The 22,901-nt window shown below is 35.9% G+C and overlaps 1 protein-coding gene across 2 annotated transcripts in view; it reads left to right on the top strand.

The window, feature by feature from the left end:
- PRORP (protein only RNase P catalytic subunit) overlaps positions 1–22,901 on the top strand; it is a 160,241-nt gene that overhangs the window by 3,958 nt on the left and 133,382 nt on the right. For both annotated transcript variants that reach the window (XM_036881372.2, XM_036881371.2), the window contains exon 5: positions 201–333. In XM_036881372.2, the coding sequence (XP_036737267.1) occupies positions 201–333 (133 nt within the window). The remainder of the gene's footprint in view (positions 1–200; positions 334–22,901) is intronic.

Genomic DNA, 22,901 nt, shown 5'->3' with positions numbered 1-22,901 from the left:
AGTAGTCTACTCTTTGGAGTTTTCTGGCACACTAATGTGTGCTGTTATCAGGTTTACAAAAAATCGGGTGCATGTAATAACTATAAGACTTATAATGTTCTTTTTAAATTACTTTTCAATTTCCTCGTGTTCTAGTAGTATTCATTTTAGAAAAAGTTCTTTTCCAGAACACTATTTAACACAAATAATTTTAATTATAGTGGTCAGTGTTTGAGCTGTGGAAAAACCATAGAGTCTATTCACCTGAGTCGAGAAGAGTACGAATTTCTCAAGGAAAAAATCATGAGGGATGTGATAGAGGGAGGTGACCAGTACAAAAAGACGACACCCCAGGTGAGTCTAGTACAGGTTTTATTTCATTCTTGGATTTCTATAATGACCAGATAGTAAATATTTTAGGTTTTGTGGGTTGTATGGTTTCTTGCAACTTTTCTACCCTGATGTTATAGTGAAACAGCCACAGGCAATACATTAATGAATGAGCATGGCTGTGTTCTAGTAGAACTATATTCATGAAAAGAAGCAGTGGGTTGGATTTGGCCTGCTGGCATAGTTGCCAACCTTTAGGAGATACTGCTTTAGAATTTGATAGAATAATGGGGTTAGGCTATCATCCATCTAGTGGAGTCAATCCTATTTCATCTGGGCACAAGTGCACTCAAGCCAAAAAGATATGATGCTTATTTGTGCTTTAAGTGCTTCCTGAAAACTATTCAGTAAACTCCCATGAAAACATTATGGTTTCTCACAGCTTTTCTAGTCAAGAGAGTTTAAGGTAACTTACAAACTAATTTCCAAGTTTTCTTAGTATTTAATTTGATTTTCAAAGTCATTTTTAATAGTTTATTATCTTTTAGTACTTTAGTTGAAGAAGTAAACTGCTTTCACCTTGGGGAAGCATCATCTTTGGAGAAAGGTTGTCCATCACACTGAATGCTTTTTCTTCAAGGTAGCAGATTGAAAAAAAGAAGTAAAAATTGTTTAGTCTTCTTACCTAGATTTATAATTGTCAGAAAATGCCTCTAGATCATATGAAGATCTTTAATTCTCAGGATAAAGTCAAAATCTGACCCACAAAAACCATATCTCCATTTTATGGAACACTTTTTAGCTGACTTCCTTGATAAAAATCTAGTTAACATTTATTAAGTGATGCTAAGTTCTTTTCATTCACTATCTTGTACCTCATTTAATCCTTACAACCATGCTGTAAGGTACTATTTTATTTCTGTTTTACAGATAGAATGCTTAAGACTTTGGGAGATGAACTCTGCCCAAGGACACCTTGTTAATACAATCTAGTTCAGACTGACCCTAAAACCTTTGCCATTACACTTTACTGCCTCTCACTGAATGAAAAGTTAGTGACAATCCATAGTTCTGACATATGCCTGACAGCCACCTGGTTGTAGTAGCTCTCAATGCCTTAGGAATTTCTGCCAGCCAAAATATGATTTAAATAAATTAATTTCCTTTCTCTCATTATTGAACCCCTACATGTATTCTGAAGTAGGTATTAAGATATATACAAGGTTGTGTGAATCAGGCTGTTTGCTACCAGAGACTTGCTATTTCTATGTGGGCTAATTGAATATTCTTCCCACCCTCCAACTCTTTTTAAATAAAAGTTTCAACTTAAAGAAAAAGTGAAAGAACAGTACAATGGACACCTGCATACTGTTCATCTAGAGTAACCAGTTGTTATGCCACAGGTGCCTTCTCTTTGTGTGTTTATGAACCATTTAAAAGTAAGTTGTTGACATGTTACTTTAAATACTTAAGCATGTGTCTTCTAAGAATAAGAAAATTCTATGTAGTTAAATACCATTATCATATTTAAGCACCTTAACATTAATTCAGTGTTGTTTAATAAAAAATACATATGCAAATTTGCCCAGTTGTTCCCCCCAAAATGCATTTTATAACATTTTTCTCCTCTGTCCCAGTATTCATTCAACATTCTCTGTGCATTTGGTTGTTATGTCTCTAAATCCAGAACAGTCTTCCCTGCCCTTTTTGTTTTTTCTGACACTGATTTTTTGAAAAGTCTAGGTGGTTGTCTTGTACAGGGCTTCTCAAGCTTAGTACCTATGAATCACTTGATCTGGTTAAAATGCAAATTATGACTCAGTTGTCCAGAGGGGGGCCTGAGATTCTGTATTTCATACAAGCTCCCAGGTGATGTGATTCTGGACTGCATTTTGCATAGCAGGACTGTGGGCTGATTGATTGTTTTCACTTTACTGATTCAAGCTTTTGGGTGTACTACATGAGTGGTGCTGTGAGCTTCTTACTACATCACAGTGGCCACATACTGTCAGGTTATTCTCACTAGTGCTGCTACAAAGATTGATCGCTGGATTAAGAGGGTGCCCACCAGATAGCTTCATTGTCAAGGTATATTTTTTCCCATTGTAATTTCCTTTTGTAGTTGGAAATGAAGAAATCTGTGGAGTAACACTTCAAGACTATGCAGCTATGCTGTCCCTATTCACTCTTCACCCAATGTTTTTTGCATCAGGGAGATGATCACTACCTTTGGAGCTGAAAAATGGTGTTTTTCTAATTATTTCATTCCTTCTACATTTATTAGCTGGCATTGTTCTATTAAAGGATTCCCTTTACCCCTCTTTCTCATTCTCTTTTTTAAAATTATAATTATTACTATTATTATTATATGATGTAAGAACTTTATAAAAATGAACTGTGTTAAGATCCATTACTACTATTATTCTTTTTAATGCTCAAATTGTCCCAAGTTTGACCTGTAGGAGGCCTCTCAAGCCAGTTCCAGTGTCTTTTTGACATTTCCCCCTCTTTCCCAAATTCACTTTTTGATCTTTCCCCCCATTCACTTTTGAGCACTTCTGTGATTTCGGCACAAGATGTCCCAGGTTCTCACATTAAAATGCTCCTGCTCCAGCCATGGAATCACTTATTGACTACTTTAACATTATCAGGGGCCAAACACTGCTATAATTTCTTTTTTAATAGGTATCACTTTAATTCTAGATTAATAGAAGGAAGATTTTGTTTAGTTTTCTTTGCTAAGACTTAGAATCCAGAGCAAATCTCCCCCTTGGAAAGTGTTACACTGTAAGAGGAGTTCCAGGCTCCAGACTCTAGTGAGAAGAGCAAAGAGTGGTCATATATTTAATTACCGTAATTTGCAAAGCAACTGACTATATTCACAGAAGGATTGGGATGTTTTATGGCAAGAGAAATTATTTACTCCTTTTCTGTTTCTAGGTATCCTCTTTTCACCCTAGAGCTCTCCCATCCTATGTCCCGTTTCTTGTTACCTGTCTTTCAATTTTTAAGCTATTAACATAATAATAACAGTTGCTACCATTTATTGAATGATTACCATGTCAGGTACTTCTAGGCCTGCTATATTCATAACACACAACAATTTTGCAAGGATATCACCATTTTGAAGATGGGGAAGCTGAGGATAAGAAACATATCCATGTTTAAAGAGCAGTGGAGAAAGGCATATGACTGGATTGGTTCAGGATTTAGCTTTTGTAATATTGGTGGGGCAGAAGGGACATGGATGGACCCAGAGCACTGCTGGTAGATTGAAGAAGAACCAGTCTTCCTGGGCCTAGAGGGGAGGAATTAAGGATAGTGGACAAGTTAATTGTATAGGTCCAACAAAGAGTTTAGCATTTATTCAGACATCTGATTTCTCTGAAGAGCCCAAGGCAAATGAGTCATTTGAAGGTGAGAGAAGGTATGATAGCCTAAGGAACCTTGAGGAGAATTGTAAGCCTTTAAAGTTCAGATTATCTTGTGGGAGGATTGGGGAACGTATTGCTGGGTGGTGCTGAAGCCCCAGCTGAGGTCCGAGAGCCTAAGTTCATAGTGACTTTGATCTGTGAACAGTTTGAGCAGTCCTGGGCCATCCAGGTACAGGAACAGAGAAGGCAGGTGGATAGGATGGTATGGGATTTTGCTAGTTTGGTACAATTGAGGGAAAAGGGAAACCAGGAGTTGAGGGTGTAGGTTAGAGGATGGCTCAGTCAGTCAATGGACCACGAGATCAAGGTTGATAGGAAGGAAATAAAGAGGGATGAGAGCACATGAATAGGAAACAGTACAGATAAAAGGGGACTAAAGGCTCATTGAGGCTGAAGACAAGCATAAAGGGAGTGAGTGAGAGTCAGGAGACTTCAGATCAGTGTATATTAGTTTAGATTTCAGAGAGAGTGCTCTCTCTGAGCACATAGAGACAAAGTCCAGGGCATGAGAGTTAAGGAGATGATAAAACTGAGTGTCGGATGGCCATCCACAGAGCTATTGAGAGTGTTTATATGATAATTTTTAAAAGTAATAATTATAATCACATTTATGGAATATTTACCAGGAGTCAGACATTGTGCTTTGCCACTTAGGTTGGTGATGAAGACTATGAGTCAGGTGCCAAATTCTTGATAAATGTAGAGGTACCTGGGATGACACAAGGTGATAGCAAAGTGGAGAATTCAGCAAACTGGCTCACGGAACAAGTCCAGTCTGCCACTTGTTTTTGTAAATCAAATTTTATTGAAACACAGTTGCATTCATTCATTTATGCATTGGTCATGGCTGCTTTTGCCCTGCAGAGTTGGGTGGGCACAAAAAAGGCCATGCGGCCCACAAAACTTAAACTCTTTACCATCTGGCCCTTTACAGAAAAATGTGCTGCCTCATGGTATAGGTGAATATAATATCATAAGCCTTAGTTGAGGTGGGGAGTGGAGAAGTAGTGATTTCGAAGGAGCAGTGGAGACGAGGACAGGACCTCTCCTTTCTCCTTGGTCCTATGTCATGTTAAGAGAGAATGTACTACTTAAGAACAAAGTAAGACACTGATCACCTTAGGAAGAGCAGTTTCAAAAATACATTGGGGGCCAAAATCACAGGTTATAAGGAGCTGAGTGAACACACATTGAGTGTAAACTCTTTTTTTAAGAAGTTCAGATGAAAGTAATAATAAAAGAAATGGGATAGTGGTGGCTAGAGCGTGGTAGGAGCCAAGGGAGGCTGTCAGGAGGTGGGAGAGACTTACGCACGTTCATAGGATGAAGAAAGGGTGTCCATGAAGATAAAAAATACTGAATAAGCAGGTCAGGTTGGAGAGAGAATGGATTAACAAAGAGCAAGTTTCAAAAGTAGGAGAGGTTGCCAGACAGCACAAATGGGGAGATTAAAAATGAGAGAAAGCTCATTTGAGATGGTAGAAAAGAAAGTGAGATAGAGATAAGCATATAGGTAGGAGGAGAGAAGGTTGAGGGAAATGACATGTTATATTAAATGGCATGTGAGGTGAGAGATGGGAGTCAGTGGAGAGTCTAATCAGCACTAGATGGGAGTCCAGTCAATACCAGAGAGTGAGGAAAACTTGGAATGGTTCTTGAGAGGAATGGCAGAGATGCTCACTCAAGGCAGGATTATTGTGGCAAGGAGTGGGTAATGAGATTTGAATCGTTGAATTTGTAGACATTACTGTGCGTGAATGTGTGAGTTAGTATTTCTCTGACAGTGCTTGGCACACCTGGAGTGGTAGTAGTGAAGACAAAATATAGCATTGGTTCAGATGTCGGCTTTTGTTGGCTAGATATGGTAACATGATTCGGAGCAAGAGAGGGTGTTTCTGACAGACTAGTTCACATGATTGCCATGGCAAGGAAGGAAGGCACTGTCCAGGAGGGCTCAAGGGGCTGGTAGTCTCAATGAGGGGTAGAAGAAAAGGTATAGTGGGAGTAAGGGAATGAAAACTGGGAGACTGAGGTGAGAGAGCAGGTGAAATATTTGAGACTACAATTCCAGGGTAAGAGCCGTTCCAAGCCCTGGCCAGATCCAGTGTTGGGCTCTTAGAGTGTGGCATGTGCCCCAGGGCAAAGCTCAGCTCCAGAATGTCATTTCCCCCTACATTTTCATCTTGTGGGTTGTCACAGCATTTGTACTAATTTGCTAGGACTGCCATAACAAAGTGCCACAGATTCATTGGTTTAAACAACAAATTTATTTTGAATTTTTGGAGGCTAGAGAAGTCCAGGTTCAGTGTGTTAGCAGGTTTGGTTTCTCCTGTGGCTCCTCTTCTTGCCTTGCAAATGTCCTCGTATATCCTTCCTCTGTGCTCCAGCTTCCTTGGTGTCTGTGTGTTCAGATTTCCTTTTCATATGAGGATGCCAATCAGATCCAAATAAGGCCCATCCATATGACCTCATTTTACCTTAATCACCTCTTTAAAGGCCTTATCTCTAAATACAGTCACAGCCTGAGATAGTGGGGATTAGAATTTTCAACATCTGGGTTTGGAGGTGGCCACAATTCTGTTCATAACACCATTCATTGCAAATACGTTTTAAAACTATATATTAAGCATTTTAAATTATTTTGTATTCGGGGCACATAGCTGGAACTGCCCTCAGTAGTGCTTTGTAAAACTTGCTTGTAATTTGGGAATGTGAGGTATAAACCAAGGAGTAAGTATTAAATCCATGTTGAATTTCTTTCTCTACTTAAAAAAAATTTGATGTCAGCTAACCTCCATTAGCATATAAAATAAGCATTATCTGAGTTGTTTTAAGCTTATATTTTTCACCAAATAGAACTCTTTTGTTCAGAATAAGTAAGATGGCACCCTCCAATAAAGTGGTTCTCAACCTTAGTTATTTGTTAGACTAGTTTGGGGCCCACACTTAATATGATCAGTCATCTTTACTTTCAGCCATCCTAATGGATGTGAATTAATATCTCATTGTGGTCTTAATTTACATTTTCCTAGCAACTTATGTTGAGCATCTTTTTATGTGCTTAATTGCCATCCATATATCTTCTTTGGTTAAGTGTTCAGATCTCTTGCCTATATAAAAAATTGGGTGGTGGTTACTGTGTTGTAAGAGTTGTTTATATATTCTAGATACAAGTCATATGTCAGATATATCTTCTGCAAATGCTCTCTCTCAGTCTGTGGCTTGCTTTTCATTTTTATAAAACAGAGATTCTGATTTAATTGATCTGGTTTGGAGCCTAGACATCAGAATTTTCAGAAACTTCCAGATGATTTTAAAGTGCAGCTAGGATTAAGAACCACTCTCTTTAATGTTAGATTTTGAAGAACCCTAATGTATGTATGGCAGCTTCTTTCCTACTGGATAATTTGGGGAGAAAACCTTGTAGTTAAATTTTTAGTTTTTCTTCTGTTTTGTTTACTGTGCTTTGACATCACAGCCAGCAGATGGCAGTAGTGTAACATGTAAAAATTATTTTAATTTCTATAGCCAGGTCAATCAGGTTAAAGGATTTGGTGAACTTTTATTATTAAACTGAAAGATATCTGCGTCATTTGTTTAAGTCAAGTTTTCAGGTAAGTGCTGGTAGATAAAGATGGGAACTATATATGTGAATCTTAAGTGAACAAAGCAGAACTCCAGATAACATGCATGTATGTACCTGATTTATCTACTTGAAATTGAGAGGACATTAGTGAAGATCAAAAAGTGAATTTGGAGCTATGTGTGGATAGTGTTAAATATTAATAAGATTTTTTTCCTCTTAACATGTTTTATTCTTTACAATAACATTCCATTACAGTTTCTTTTGTTGTTTCATAGTCAACTGCTCAAGTTCAGTTCTTAATCTTCTTGTTAGGGAAAATTTCAAACACATGCAAAAGCAGAGAGACTAGTATAATGAACCTGAGCTCAATGATTATTGATTCATGGTCACTCTTACTTCATTTATGTTCCCACCTGTTCTTCCCTAGCTCCTCAGATTATGGTAAAGCAAATCTGAGTTTAATCAATTGTCTAACAATTTACAAATTCAATGAAGCAGCTTTGTTTCTCTTAAAAAGTATTCCTTTGTAAATTGATATTTTTCTTGTAGAGTAAGAAATACTTTAGAACAACAATTCTCAAACATTTTAGTCTCAAGATCCTTTTACATTCTTAAAAATTAAGGACTCCTGAGAACTTTTGTTTATATGTGATTATATCTAATGATGACTATTGGATTAGAAATTTAAACTGTGAACTTTAAAAAATATGTATTAATTTATCAAAAATATAAAAATATTAAAATTATAAAAATAATTTATTAAATTAATTTTTATAAAATAATTTATTAAAAATAGCAACATAAAAACTATTGTTATGTAATAATGTATATTTTCCTCAATAATAGCTTTATCATCCAAAACAAGAGAGGCATTGTCTCACATAGTTACAAATCTTGTCAATTGCATGGCTTAACAGAAGACAGCTGAATTTTCTATCTGCTTCTGTTGTGATATGTTATTTTGGTTGAAGCATATGAAAAAACTGGAGGCTCTTAGAGATAACATAGTTAGAAAAGGTGAGAGCGTTTTATTGGCATTTCAGAAAATTGTGGTTATTTGCACCGAAATGCCACTGCATACTTGTGAGCACATGAGAGTGAAAAGACAGCTAACATCTTAGTATTATTATAAAAATAGTTTTTAACCTTACAGGTCCCCTGAAAGGGTTTCTTGGGATGCCTGGGGGCCCTTGAATCACAGTTTAAGAACTACTGCTTTAAAATATTCTGCTTTAGATGTAGTTTATTTTTTCTCTTCAAATATGTTAAGTAAAAGTTCTTTTCCTCAATTTGATTATACAAACATATTGACAAATGAAGTTGGACAACACTCCCATTACTCAACATATCTTCCATTTAGTTTCTTCTATTCTCTTTTAGTTCTTATCGAGATTATTTCATCATCTTTCACTTTTCAAAATGGAATTTTTTTTTCTAATCATAAAAATATTTATTAATTATATATTCCAGTCAAAATAGACAACTCTAAAGAAAGACACATCATGGTCCTCCTATTTTAAACTTTTAATGAAACTTTCTTTTGAGCTTTTAATGAAACTTTAATTATAATAGCACTCCCCCATAATCCTGTGATTTAGAATGACTTAAATAAAACTTTAACAACTTGGGATTTAGTTTTCTAAAAACCAAATTGGAGGAAGGCACATTTCCTGTAGTATATTTAATTGAGTTTTTAGGGTTAAGTTTAAATCAAACCATTTGTTCTGCTTGATAATATCTCTTCTGTTAATTGACAGAAAGGAGGCCTTCTGGTGTATCTCTGTATAGATTTAAGACGGCACGTGTGTCCCAAATGAAATGTCAGTATAAGTACTGATCTAATATAGGTTTTTGTTTTTTTTTTAAATTTGAGAGTGGCAGCTGCAGATTGAGAGATGTGAACTGAGCTCTTCCTCACGCACGGTCTTCAGAGCCTTCCACTCTCATCTCTAGGTTTGAAGCTCTGGTTATCTTTAAGATGAGCTATGAGGTTTTTCCCCAGATAAAAAAAATGTTGAGTGGTAAATGGCAAACTTTGGGGGTTTTGTAGTTAAAAACAAAACAACAAAAACTGAGAAAGTGAATTAGTTATCTGTAAACTATAGTTCTAAAACCATGTGTTTTGAAGTCTTTATTTATAAAAGCTCACTAATGAACATAGTCCTCAATTTACGAACATTTTGCCCATGCGTATGTAATTGATCACTAATGCTATTCCCCATTCCCTCTTTTGTAACTCCACAACTGAAAACTGGAAAGTAGGCATGTGATCTTTGGATCTTCCGGGTGTGTTGGTGCAAGAATTGTGGTGAAACTTTAAGAAAAATCAATGAGTTCAGGAGTACAGGAAGGGTCAAAACATAAAAAGAGAAGCAGGCTGACTCCTTTCAGGGGCCTTCTCAGCGTCAAATATTTCCATTATTACTTCATTCTTCTTCATTTTCTCTCCTAGAGCACTTACTGAAGTTTCACCAGCTGGGATCCAGTCATTTTTGTGAGAATTAGTTTGAAGCAGTGCATTTCCTCCTGATGCCTAATTGAGTTGTGTTCTACAAGGGAATGACAAGTGGGTGTGGGTGTTTGGTTGCTGCTGTTTTATAGTCGGGTGGATGATTTTTAGATGTGGAGAGCATTTTGTGAGGCAGATCTGAGGGGGGTGCTAGAATGGAAGGTTTCATGTAGATACCAGGTAAGAGGCAGAAGGATAAGGGTACCTTTCATTTATTTAGGAAATTTGAACAAAGTGGGAGCATGGAAAGGAGAAACTTGACTTCTTTTTTTCTTAGGCCAAAGGCAAGAAAGTCTGGTCTTATTTATACCCTGTTATCTTTTCACCCTCAGATTCAGGTTGGTTCTATTATTGTTATAATTTAGCCCCATTATATATAGTTTGGCATGGAAACTAAGTCATTTTCTCTAAATATGTATTTATGGGGAAAGTATTGTGAGTTCTAAATAACCTTCTTACAAATGAAGTTTTAGAAAGTGTGTTCAAAGTGAGGCACTACTCAGAGTGACCACACTTTTAGTTTTCTTTTAACTTAGAAAATGCTGCCATAGGTTTCTGATTCAGTTTTTCGTTTGATGCTTTCAAAACATAGCCATTTTTATTGCCTTTTCATTTGGTCTCCCTAGAGAATAAAGCAGTGTGATAGAAGTAATTGCACAGTTGTACTGAAGACTGACAGTTTATTTTTGTGGAAAGAGAAAACTATCAATGTGAAAGGGCAGCAGCCAAGATGTTGAGAATTAAGGGCCAAGGTCTACTCCATTCTCTGTACCTCCTAACTCCTGTTCTTTATTAAGCTGCCCCTCTTGCATTTTTTTCTTCTTTTAATAAATGCAGCTTTCTCCTGTTTATTCAGATACCAGAAATATCAGCCATCCTTGATTGCCCTCTTTCCTTCATACCCCACCTCCAATCTGTCAGAAAATCCTGTTGAATTCTTTCAAAGCATATCTGACCACATCTCATCACCTTCACTACTACCACTTTTTGATCTAAGCCACCATCATCTCTAGACTAGGCAATTGCAAATATCCTCTTAACTGGTCTCCCTGTTTCCCAATGCCCAAGCCTGTTTTCAGCCAGTGATCCTTTTAAATCTGTGTCAGATCACCTCACTCCTCTCTTAAAACTCTCCAAGAGCTTTCCATCTCACTCAGGTTGAAACTCAAGAGTCTTTACAGTGGCCTGTAGGCCCTATGCAATGTGGGCCCCTTTAGTCTCTCAGATCTTACCCCATTCTAGCCATACTGGACTCCTTTTGGTGTTGATTGATCCTCCCAGATATGCTCCTGCCTCAGGACCTTTGTACTTGCTATTTTCTCTTCCTCCAGATACTTGCATGATTATTCATCTACCTCCTTCAGCTCTTTTCTTAAATACACCTTTTTAGAATGGTTCTGCCTGACCACCCTATTTAAAATTGCATATATACCCTCATGCTTACCTAAGAACTTTGTCTTCTGGCCCTGTTTTATTTTTCTCTAGAGCACTTTTCATCATCTGGCATACTATATTACTCATTTCTCTTATTATCTCTCTCTTCTCCATATTAGAATAGAAGCTCCATGAAAGTAGGAGTTTCTGTATTTGAACACTGTTGTATTCCCATAATTTAGAGCAGTGTTTGGCATATAGATGGTCAATTTGTTGAATTAGTTACCCATTAGTAAATGCTTACGATGTGTCAGGCACTGTACTAGGATCTTTGTTATGCTTAATCCTTGTGATAATTCTCTAAGGAAAGCAGCGTCTCTTTTTTGCTAGGATTCAGAGAGATTAAGTCGCTCTGCCAAGTCAAGTTTGTTAGTAGCAGAGCTAAGGTCAGAACCCAAGTCTATCTCTAAATTCTGAGTTCTCTTCCTTATGTACATAATGAAATACTGGGTCACTAAGAAATTTAATAAGATACTGTTTGGTGTTCTTCATTTGACATAGGAAAGTGTGTAGTACATTTCTAACAACAATTTTCATCTTAGATTATCTTGACTTTGAAAGATTAAAATGGAATAAAACTGGATATTTAAAGGAGCATGCCTCAGTTGTCTGGAATGTTTGCTTATATTTAGAATACACTATTCCCCCAAAATGCAAGGTAGAAGGGAGTAGCATTTGTATTCTTGAAGAGGGTCAGATCTTTTCAAATATTAATTCTGCATTTTAATTAGTTTTAAGTATGCTTTTTAAAAAACAAACATTTCTATAAGGCTTATTATATAAGTCACTATTATATAAGGCTATATTATATAAGTCACTATTTATATATTTATATAAGGCTTATTATAAAGTCACTATTATGAGTACTTTACACCTATTAGCTCATTTAACATTGTCTGTATAATAACCATGGCAGAGTTACTTCCTTGCAGTAGTCTTCCCTTATCTGCGGTTTCAGTTACCTTCAGTCAACTGCACCTAGAAGCAGAAGATTCTCTTCTGACTTACTGTCAGAAGGTCAGTAGTAGCTCAATGTGACATCACAGTGCCTATTTTATTCACCTCACTTTAGCTCTTCATGTAGGCATTTTGTCATCTCACATCATCACAAGAAAAGGATGAGTACAGTACAATAAGTAGAATAAAGTATTTTGAGAAAGGCCACATTCACGTAACTTCTGTTACAGTATATTGTTTTAATTGTTTTATTATTATTGTTAATCTCTTACTGTGCTTAATTTATACCTTGCGCATATAAATTTATGTATGTATAAGAAAAATCATGGTACATGTAGGGTTTGATACTGTCTGTGGTTTCAGTCATCCTCTGGGAGTCAAGGAATGTGTCTTCTGCAGATAAAGGGGGGCTACTTTACTCTTAATCTCTGTTTCCTCATATTTAAACAGAGAAGACTGGACTACATGATTTCCAAGGCTCCTTCCAACTCTGAAATATTAAACCTTTCTAACTTATTAGGTAACCCAGTTATGTGTTAAGTATCATCTTTTCTTAGAGGGAGCAGAGGTGAGGGTGGAGCCCTGAAAACAGTGCACAGTAGGATAGGAAGTTATGATTTAGATCAATAAAAGGGCAGACTCTGTATCTAGCACAACATTGGTTTGCAAAGGAAAAAAGGCATCAAATCATTGAGATTTCAGTGATGTGAAGCTTTTTTAGAGTACCTCACTGTCTTCCCTTAATATCTTAAGGTAGAAATTTGAAGTAAAGTCTTCAGCAGAGCATGTGACATCTCCTTATTATTCAGCACTAATTTTTATCTATAGTTTGAAGCTTGGTCAGTGGTTTTTCTTCCCCAAGGTTTCAAGAAACAAGAAATAGAAAAATTAAGAGTTTAGTACATGAAAATGTCAAACTTTAATCAAGCATCTAGAACCAGCTACTAGTTTATAGGAAATATAGGGGACATATTACACCTTAAGGGTGCAATCACCGAAATCCAGTTCATGGGAAACTCTGAGACAGACACTCAGTTTCTTCCAAAAAACCAATTTCAAGAAAGCAAGTAAGAAGGGAAGAGACCTGTAGATCAAAAGCAATTTGTGATATACTGCCTTGCCTGAGGGTTTCAGCCCCAGACAAGTTCACTATGAATTCAGTGAGACTGAGAAATGACAACAGAATGGTCTTGGGGTAAAAGGGTTTATTGCCTGGCTTTATTCTTCTGGTGACAAGGTCAAGCACTAAAATCATGTCTGCATCTGGCAGTCTACAGATCTGTAATCCACACCCAGAGCACTGGGCAGAGCTCTTTATATGTGACTCAGTCAATAATGGCTCATTGCCTGTGGGTGTGGAAGCATTAGCCTAGCAGTATGCCAGTTACATTATCAGGTAGTTTAGGGTCAGGTGAGGATCCTGGCCATAGAAACTTCCATTTTCCCCATAGTATACCAACCATTGCAGTGTATGGCCTGTATTGGGCCTTTAATTCCTGATTTAAATAAATCTGAACATTTATTGTCAGAGATACTAAGAAATTATTGTTGATTATTTCTTAGGTGTAATAATGCTAGTGAGTTGTGTTTTAAAACTTTATATTTTAGAGCCACACACTGAAATCTTTATGGATGAAATGATATTTGAAATGTGCTTCAAAATAACTGGGAAAGGAAGATGGAGTATACATGGGGCTACATATGAAACAAGACTGGCCATCAGCTGATAGAGTTTGTGGGTTCATTGGGATTTATTATATTCTGTCTATTTTTGTATATGTTTGAAATTTCCATGGTAAAAGTCTTTTTAAAGAAAAGTGACATGTTAAATAAATACGCATATGCTTTCAGGATAGAAGTTATGAAGAGGAAGATTAGAAAATTCATCCATAGTGAATTTCATGCAGACGTAACATCTTCCTGTATTTTTACTCAAACAAACATATTCATTATAAAAGATGAAAATAGTTCAGAAATGTCACCAGTGAAAGTGAAAGTCCCCTTCTTTAATCAAATAATACTCTTAAAATACTGAAATTTGTCATGTTATTTATACATGGTAATATATTTCTTTTTTCATTTATGAAATGCATGAGATTAAATTTAGATCAAGAGCTGGAGAGAGGTTTGCTACTGAACCACGTAGCTTTCACTTTGCAAAAAGGTTATCAGTGTTTGTTCTGGAATTTAAAAAAATTTTGTCCTTGTTAATACATTATGCAGTGGAAACCACAGCTATGGTGGCGATTTGGAATGCTCCATTGTGCATGTACCCCTGCCGTTAGGGCAGGTGGCAACTGCAGATTAATTCTTGTGTGGTTTGGCCTTCCAGGAAGGGAAATTTGAACCTGAGAGTTAATGTCCTCAGCAGTGCTGATTGGAAGATGTGGAATAAGGGGATTTCCACTCTTTGTTAATAAGATCTCCAGGCGTATTTCCTCTTTGTTTTTGCATTTTCCTGAGCTTCGCAGAGCAACTGCAGGGAAGTAAAATGTGATTTCCTGCACTCAGGAGTGCTGGCTTTTTTTGGGGGTACTTACAACTGGAAATGTGGAATGTGTATGGATTGGGCTACCTACACAGCTGATTTAAACACTAGTTTTTTGTTTTTTTTTTTTTTAGTTCACTTGGTTTGTGCCAGTGGTGAATTTGCCTCGATGATTTGAATTAGATAACTTGGATCGTCTCAAAGGCAGGCATCCCTCTTGATGGACCACTGAACAGGGTCATTCTTTGCAAACTGACTAAGAAACCATGAATGGTGAAATTGCATTCTGCTATATTAATAACAACACTGTATTTCTTTTTCAGATTCATACTGTATAAATGCTTGTCATTTTGGTTGAACTGGTTATTTAACCTGTAAAATTCTCCAAGATGAGAAAAATGAGCAGAGGATACTTTTCAGGAAAATAATATAAGGCCATATCATGTACTGTGCCCAGGCGCAGTGTCACTGGGAAGTGAAAAGAACTTACTAGTAGAGTAAATGCTCAGGAGCTATTAAACATTAAGTGAAAGGTGAAAGGCTTTATCATAAATTAATATCATTTCTGCAGTCATTGTCAATATCTCATGGCCTAATAACTGTGTTCATTTTTTCAAAATATATCTAGGGGCTTGTACTACATCTGAAGATAGGCCAGACCTTTAGAGAGAGAAATTTTTGAAGTAACCTCTTTTCGCAAGTTGCTTGCTACTGTGTTGATGGTGCAAAGCTATGTGTCTGTGATTAGAGAAACTCTGTATGATTATTGGAAAATAAGAACTATTATTTTTAAATGTTTATGATTTTATTCCAGTTTTATTGAGATATAATTGCAATATATTACTGTGTTAGTTTAAGGTGTACAACATAATGACTTGCTGTATGTAAGGAGCTGAGTATTATTAAGTACCAAAGTAACCTGACAGAGCACTTCCAGTACTAGCAGAGCTGAATAATCAGATCTAAAGCATAGCATTCATTGTCTCTATCAGCTATGTTATCAGTGAAACTACACTAGTACTTAAATCCAAATGTATTTATTCTTACTTTGTCATTATTGTGTTGGAGTAAAACATTTAAAGTAGAATATCCTTATAAAGTAAAGGAATAATAATTTACTTTTTGTGGGGGAAGACGAAGGACAATAAATTTTCCATTTCTTGTTTTGTGATTGACCCTTGTGGTTTTTAGATTTTGTTCCATGAAATTCTGAATCCCCAGAAACTTTAGTAAAATTTTGTATATGTGTGCAGTGTTTCAGGTGGGTTATAGATTAGGAGGTAGATACCATGCATACATCCAGGATAAAATTACATTAAATTCCCAGTTTATATAGCTAAGGATGCTGAAATTTATCAGAAAAATGGCCAGGTAAAGAAGAAACAAGTGCAGTATATTTCAACAGTTTCTCTAGACTCCTAAAGTCTGTAATGGGACTGAGCAGGCAGTGACAATGTCCACTGAAGGTAGGATTTCCCTGTTTTAATTCATGGTGCATCACAGACTTTTATACCTAGCTGATAGCACTGTTCATGAAGTCCTCACACCATCTTTGTGCCTCCTTTAAGAGTACTTTATGATATTGGGCTCTCCTGGGCTCCATGTCCTCTCCTCACCAGATGAGAAGACCCATTTCCCTGCAATGAGGATGCATATTTTTCTCCTGGAAGAGGACCAGAGCCTTTATGATACCCCTGATGGGATTTCTTTCTCAGCTTTAGTTCTCTGTTGTCCAAGTGACTCCCATTTGCTTTCTTTAATCCTGGCTACTCTTAAATGCCAGATCGATGTAACTAACTGCTTGTGAGACGTTTCTATGTGACTGTGCCATTATGAACTCAAACTTGATGTGCCAAAAATTGAAATTCTTCATAAATGCTTCTTGGCTTCTAGCCTCTGATTACATACCATTGAGTTTCTTTTTGTGACTTTCCACTTTGCCTCCAAGACTGAAGAGATTAAAACTGATTTGACTTCTCTCTTACTCTTGGCTTTTGTGTCTAAGTCAGTCACTATTTCTATTATGTGGTGTTTTTCATATCTGCCTCTGCTGTTTCATTTCCACTACTTCCACCTTGTTCTAGGCTTTTAGCATCTCAACTTTAACCTCCGTGTTACGTCCTAACTGGTTTTCTTGTGTCTACACTCTCCTTCCATTTTTTGTTTTTCACACTATTGCCAGATCAGCCTTTTCAAAACACCAATGTAATCAGTGTATTCCCTTGCCCTAAAACCTTCTTCAGTTTCCTATTCCTACCCTAAAAGTAACTCCTCCTCCACAGTTTAGCTCCATCCTGCTTTTCAAGCCTTACCTCTCTCTTGCTACTGTTTTCAAACATCTGCTTCAGCCAGAACTGACTACTCACTGGCTCCAGACTGATTTGGTATTTTCTTCTTTTGCTTTTTCCCTTCATCTGAAATGTACACCTGTCTCCAAATCCTGTTTTTCCTTTAAGGCTTATCACACATCCCTTTTCTGTCATGAAGACTTTGTTGACCTCTAGTTTGCGTTTATCTTTATTTTTGAATTTGTAGCATTTATTAACCTTGGCACACACTTGGCTATTAACCCTATACCTTGTGTTCTTGTTTTAGTGCTTAATTTTCATATCAGTATCTGTTGTCTCTTCAACCACATGATGAACTCTTTGGGGGACGTGGCTCCCTCCTTTGTATTCTCCACAATGCTTGGCATCCAGTAGGCATGCAGTAAATACTGCTGTTTATACATTGTCACCCAATGTTTACATTTCATATGTACTAGCTACCATTTAATTATATGATTTAATCTTTACAATAACTTTCAAGGAAGCAATATTTTTTATACCTTAAAGATGAGAAAACTGAAGTTCAGAGAAGTTCAGAAACTAACCAAGGCCACACAGTTTAAGTCATGGAACCAGGATTGAAACCCAGATTGTTGGATTCAGTTACTGATGCTGTTTACGCTTACAAGTAATTTTACTTCATTATTAGTTAGATGTATGTTTTTTGAGGATGGAGAAGTGCTTAACACTTAGCTTGCTATTGCTTAATTAATGGCAGCAGAAGAAAAGGTGTGCAAACATGGATTAGCAGTAGTTGCTAGCAGGAATGATGAAACAGATGCAAACTGTGTCGAAGTTCACAGTAAAACAATTTCCCTTAATCTCGCTGATTACTGTGGAATGACTCATCTTCCAGTTTTACGTTGCTCTTAAGTTATTCAATATTCGTGTTAAGTTAGACATGAGAGGGAAAACCACTGATGAGATGTACAAGACACGTCATCTGAGCTGATGAGTGTTCCCAGGATATCCCCAAAATGTCTGCCTGAGTATTCTTGCCTCTCCCATTTACTGTTTGACTCTTTCACCTTTTGGATTTCTTGCAGAGGAAAATCACTCCCATTTCCTTTCTGTCCTCCACATAGACAGCTTTAGTAGGTTATTTTTCACTACTGTGATGCACAAAGATTTACTGTATGCTTACTTAACATTAGTCAGGTTTAGTATTGTTTAACTTAGGCATTAGACATTCCAGAAATTTAAAATTTTGCTTTCTCTATTCTCCCTTTTCTATTCTTGATTTTTTTTCATTAAAAGAAAACAAAGACAACACAAACCATTTTCTTTTTTAATTAGCAATAATGAGTATGGATGATAGTAAAGTCAGCTAAATTACTATGAGAAAATTTTGAACTTTGATAGCTTTTGCAGATACAACTGATAAATTGTTTGCTGTATGAACAAAAGAAATAGCTTCTTCAGCTCAGTGTAGTGATGAGTTTAGGAGTCAGAAATAGAGGTTCTGTATTTCTTCGGTAGTCATTTACTTGGGTCTTTTTTCCCTCTACATCTGTTTTTCTCACAGGGTTGTTTTGAGATAGAATCAGAAGATATATACACATTGTAAAGCATAAAGTAATCTACAAGAATGCACTGTAGGCAATCCCTAATGGAGAACACTTAATTTATGAATAATTTATACATGTGTACTGCAAGGGCAGTGGACCTAGTCTCAATCTAGAGCCCTTGTGAGGGGTGTGGGCTAACTGGGCTTTTTGGCCTTTGAGTCAGAACACCTGGGAACAAATAAAATGTAGACATGCTTTTCTTACACATATGGAGGGAGTTAGGTACTTATAGGGGCCCATCTACGCTACCACCATATGAAGATAAGAACCCATTTCTGAGTTAGGAACAGGAAGCAGGGAAAGTTATTTTATTTTAAATAAAATAAAGCAGGTATCCTGTTTTAAAACTTAAGGAGTTATAAATGGTGACAAACTATTGGTAAAATTTAGACTACTATTACTACTTACCTAAGGTACACATAGAGGATTTTGTAGTATAGACTTTCTGTAATCAAATCATTTAATTTCATTGAGTCCTTATAATAGCTCTTTGAAGTAGGCAGCCCCACTTTATACCTGAGGAACCAGAGGCCCAGAAATGTGAAGTGACTTGACCAAAGTCATATAAGCTAATGGATGGGCTAGCAGAGAAGATGCCAACCCAGACAGGCTCATTGCTAGCCCAGACTCCTATACCATCCTCACAGCTTCTCCGAGGGCTTGTTGGTGTACTTGAGGAGGTTGATAGTAATATTGGTTGCTTTTTTAGGGTGAACAATGGAAAATCTATAAAGATTCTTAAAAAGAGCCTTCGGAGCCCTCTGTATAATTGCTTTTCTCTGGGAATTCTTTTTGAGGGCTCTAAGTTCTATCTACATATAGTGCTCAATTTTTCTTCAAGACTTTTCTATCCCTTATTTGAAAAATGAGTGTTTACTTTCTAATGACTTTTTGAAAATTTTTTCAGTGAGTTTTATCTGTGCAATATTTTAATTTTGTTTGGGGATCACCAAGTGAAAGGATTTGAATATTCTGTGTGTTCACTGCCAGGGAAGGAGGGAAGGTAGGTACTATTGGTGTTTCAGAGCGGGTTCCTGGTTGGCTGTGAGGCAGAGGGGATTTCCAGGGTGTGTAAATGGATGAACTCCTTGAACTGAAAGCAGAAAAAAAAAATGGTAACCAGCATTTCTGGGTTTGCCATATCCAAGTTATGTTATTGCTTTTCCTTGCCTGATTTGTTCTTTTCTTATTTGGGAACAAGATTCTATGATGAAAAAATATATTGTCTTCTTGTTTTTCTTTTTTCTGTTCTTTATATGTCTATCAGGATATGTTATGAAAGGGAAGGAGAGGATGGGACTACAAGATCATAGCTTTTTGTTCTACCTAGAAATTTGATTTCTAAACTCTGTTTACCTCAATAAGATCTATTTCTTCAAGGCCCAGGCAAGATTTAAGAAATAATTCAAACTTGTGAGTAAATTACATTCTGTCTGGAGTATTAAGTAGAAAATCTACTTGGAAATACACTTAGCTGCTAGACAACATGTCAATTCTAAATGGCTGAGAAATCTTCAGTGAAACCTTTTCAGTAGTTTCTATAATTGATAGTAGGTTATCATTCTGTATTTGAAGACAAAATAGATTATCTTCTCCTTTATTCCCCCAATTTCCTCTGCCTTCTCTTTTTTTCTCTTACTAGCTGTATAGTTTTCAATTGTGTAGAATGACCATAATTTAATTACTTATTCAGTCTTCTATTAGCGGGTATTTAGGTTAAGTCTTTTACTTATACAAAAATGCCACAGTGAGTCACTATATACATTTATAATTTCTCACATATTCTAGGACAGCTGTTTAAATTAAGATTATGATTATGTATAGTAGATTACTAGAAATTGAATTGCCAGGACAATGGAGAGTTATTATTTTTGATTGACCTTAGTGGAAACTTTATCAGTTAATACACACTGATTAGCAAAGTATGAGAATTGTTATTGCTCCACACCCTTGTGTTCCAACTGTATCATCAAACATTTTGATCTTTGCCTATCTGAAATGAAAATGTGATCTCAGTATAGGATTAATTACATTTTTCTTGTTTTTTTCTTGTTTTTTTTTTTTCATTTCATTTCATATTATGAGAATCTATGACTTTTTTTTTTTTTTGAGAGGGCATCTCTCATATTTATTGATCAAATGGTTGTTAACAACAATAAAATTCTGTATAGGGTACTCAATGCACAATCATTAATCAACCCCAAGCCTAATTCTCAACAGTCTCCAATCTTCTGAAGCATAACGAACAAGTTCTTACATGGTGAACAAGTTCTTACATAGTGAACAAGTTCTTACATGGTGAACAGTGCAAGGGCAGTCATATCACAGACACTTTCGGTTTTGATCACGCATCATGAACTATAAACAATCAGGTCAGATATGATTATTCATTTAATTTTTATACTTGATTTATATGTGAATCCCACATTTCTCCCTTTTTTTTTTTTAATAAAATGCTGAATTATATTTTTCTTTTGAGCAAGTCAAACATCTTTTTATAGATTCAAAAGCCACTTGTATTTCTTTCCTGCAAGCTTCTTGCTTCTGTCTTGTCCATTTTAACCTGAGTTGTTAAGGTTTGTTTTATAACTGATTTGTAGGAGCTCTTTATTTGAAAAATTATTTGAAATTTTTGAGGCTTAAATATCAAATTTATCAAACTTTTCTTTTATGGCTCCTGGGATTAATATTTAGAAAGGCTTTTTCCATTACAAGATTATTTAAAAAATGAATAAACACAAAGAAAAAAACCTCCTTTTACCTTTTATTGTTTACATTTTATTATTTGCCTTTTATGACTTTTGTTATTTTCCTTTAAATTTTTGATGCATTTGGAATTTTTTCTGGTATAAAAATCAAACTGGAACTGAATTTTTTCCCCCAGCTAATTACTCACTTGGGTCAGTGCCATTTATTCAACAACCCATCTTTTTCTCCACGGGGTTGGGATGCCACTTTTAGTATGTATCAGATTCCCATATATATTTGAGTCTATTTCTGGACTTTCTTTTCTGATTCTTTAATCTGTGTACATGACCACACTGTTTTAATTATTACAGTTTTATGATATATCTTAATATGTATAGTAAAGTGAATCCTTAGAGTTAGGGTTCTGGCCCTTTAATATACTTTTAAGCTGTAAAAATTTTAGGCCTATGGTAAAATGTATTAATAATGTTCCCTTGGGCAAAATTGTGTTTTGTATATTTGGTAAAATTCCATTGCCAGTAGCTTTTAAACATTGTTGACTACAACAAGTACAAAATACATTTTATATAACAACCCATTTTATAACTGAAAGAACATTTTTACATAAAAATTATGTGCTCTTGATGCATGTGTTGTACTCATTTTAATTGTTTATTTTTCCCCCAGAAATGTTAGTGGCAACCTATTAAGTTGATTTCATGTATTTTAAGTTATTTAAATCACGTATTAAATTGATTTTATGATTTTCAGTACCTGGATGTGACCTGCAGTTGAAAAATACAAACCTCATTAGACTTATATTCAGGTGAAATTCCATCAGTCCTTATTTGGTGGGAAGAACAAGAGGAGGAGTGCTATCTTGCTGTAAATAAACTAAGGAGACCACATCAAGCCAAGTAGGACTTCGCAACAGAATTCATGAGGGGCATTTGCATTTCTCTCTCATTGCTTGCACGTACCTTATAGGGAAGGGCAATAGTCTTGATAGGCATGCCTTCCTTAAGAACATAGAACACTTTTTAAATTGTATTATTTGGTTTGTTTACTGTTGAGTTGTATGAGTTCTTTATATGTTTTGGATGTTAACCCCTTATCACATATATGGTTTACAGATATTTTTCCTGATTCCATAGGTTGTCTTTTTACTTTGTTGATAATTTCTTTGGCTGTACAGAAGCTTTTGTTGATCTTGTCCCCCTTGTTTTTTATTTTGTTGCTTGTGCTTTCGGTTTAATTTCCAGAATATCATTGTCAAGGAGCTCATGGTTTCAGGTCTTACATTCAAATCTTTAATCCATTTTGAGTTAATTTTTGTGAATGGTGTAAGATAGGGGTCAAGTTTCATTCTTTTACATGTGAATATCCATTTTTCCTAGTACCATTTATTGAAGAGACTGTCTTTCCCCTCTGGGAGTACTCTTGACTCCCTTGTCAAATACTAGTTGACTGTATATGTTTGGGTTTATTTCTGGGCTCTTGATTCTGTTCCATTGGTTTATTTGTCTGTTATTATATCAGTGTGACTGTTTTAATTTCTATAGCATTATAATATAGCTTGAAATCAAAATGTGATGCCTCCT

Source organism: Manis pentadactyla, chromosome 11 (genome assembly GCF_030020395.1).
Source record: "Manis pentadactyla isolate mManPen7 chromosome 11, mManPen7.hap1, whole genome shotgun sequence".
In the NCBI taxonomy this organism is placed as follows: domain Eukaryota; kingdom Metazoa; phylum Chordata; class Mammalia; order Pholidota; family Manidae; genus Manis; species Manis pentadactyla.
The sequence above is the reverse complement of the archived record's forward strand: the minus strand, read 5'-3'. Positions and strand labels throughout refer to the sequence as shown.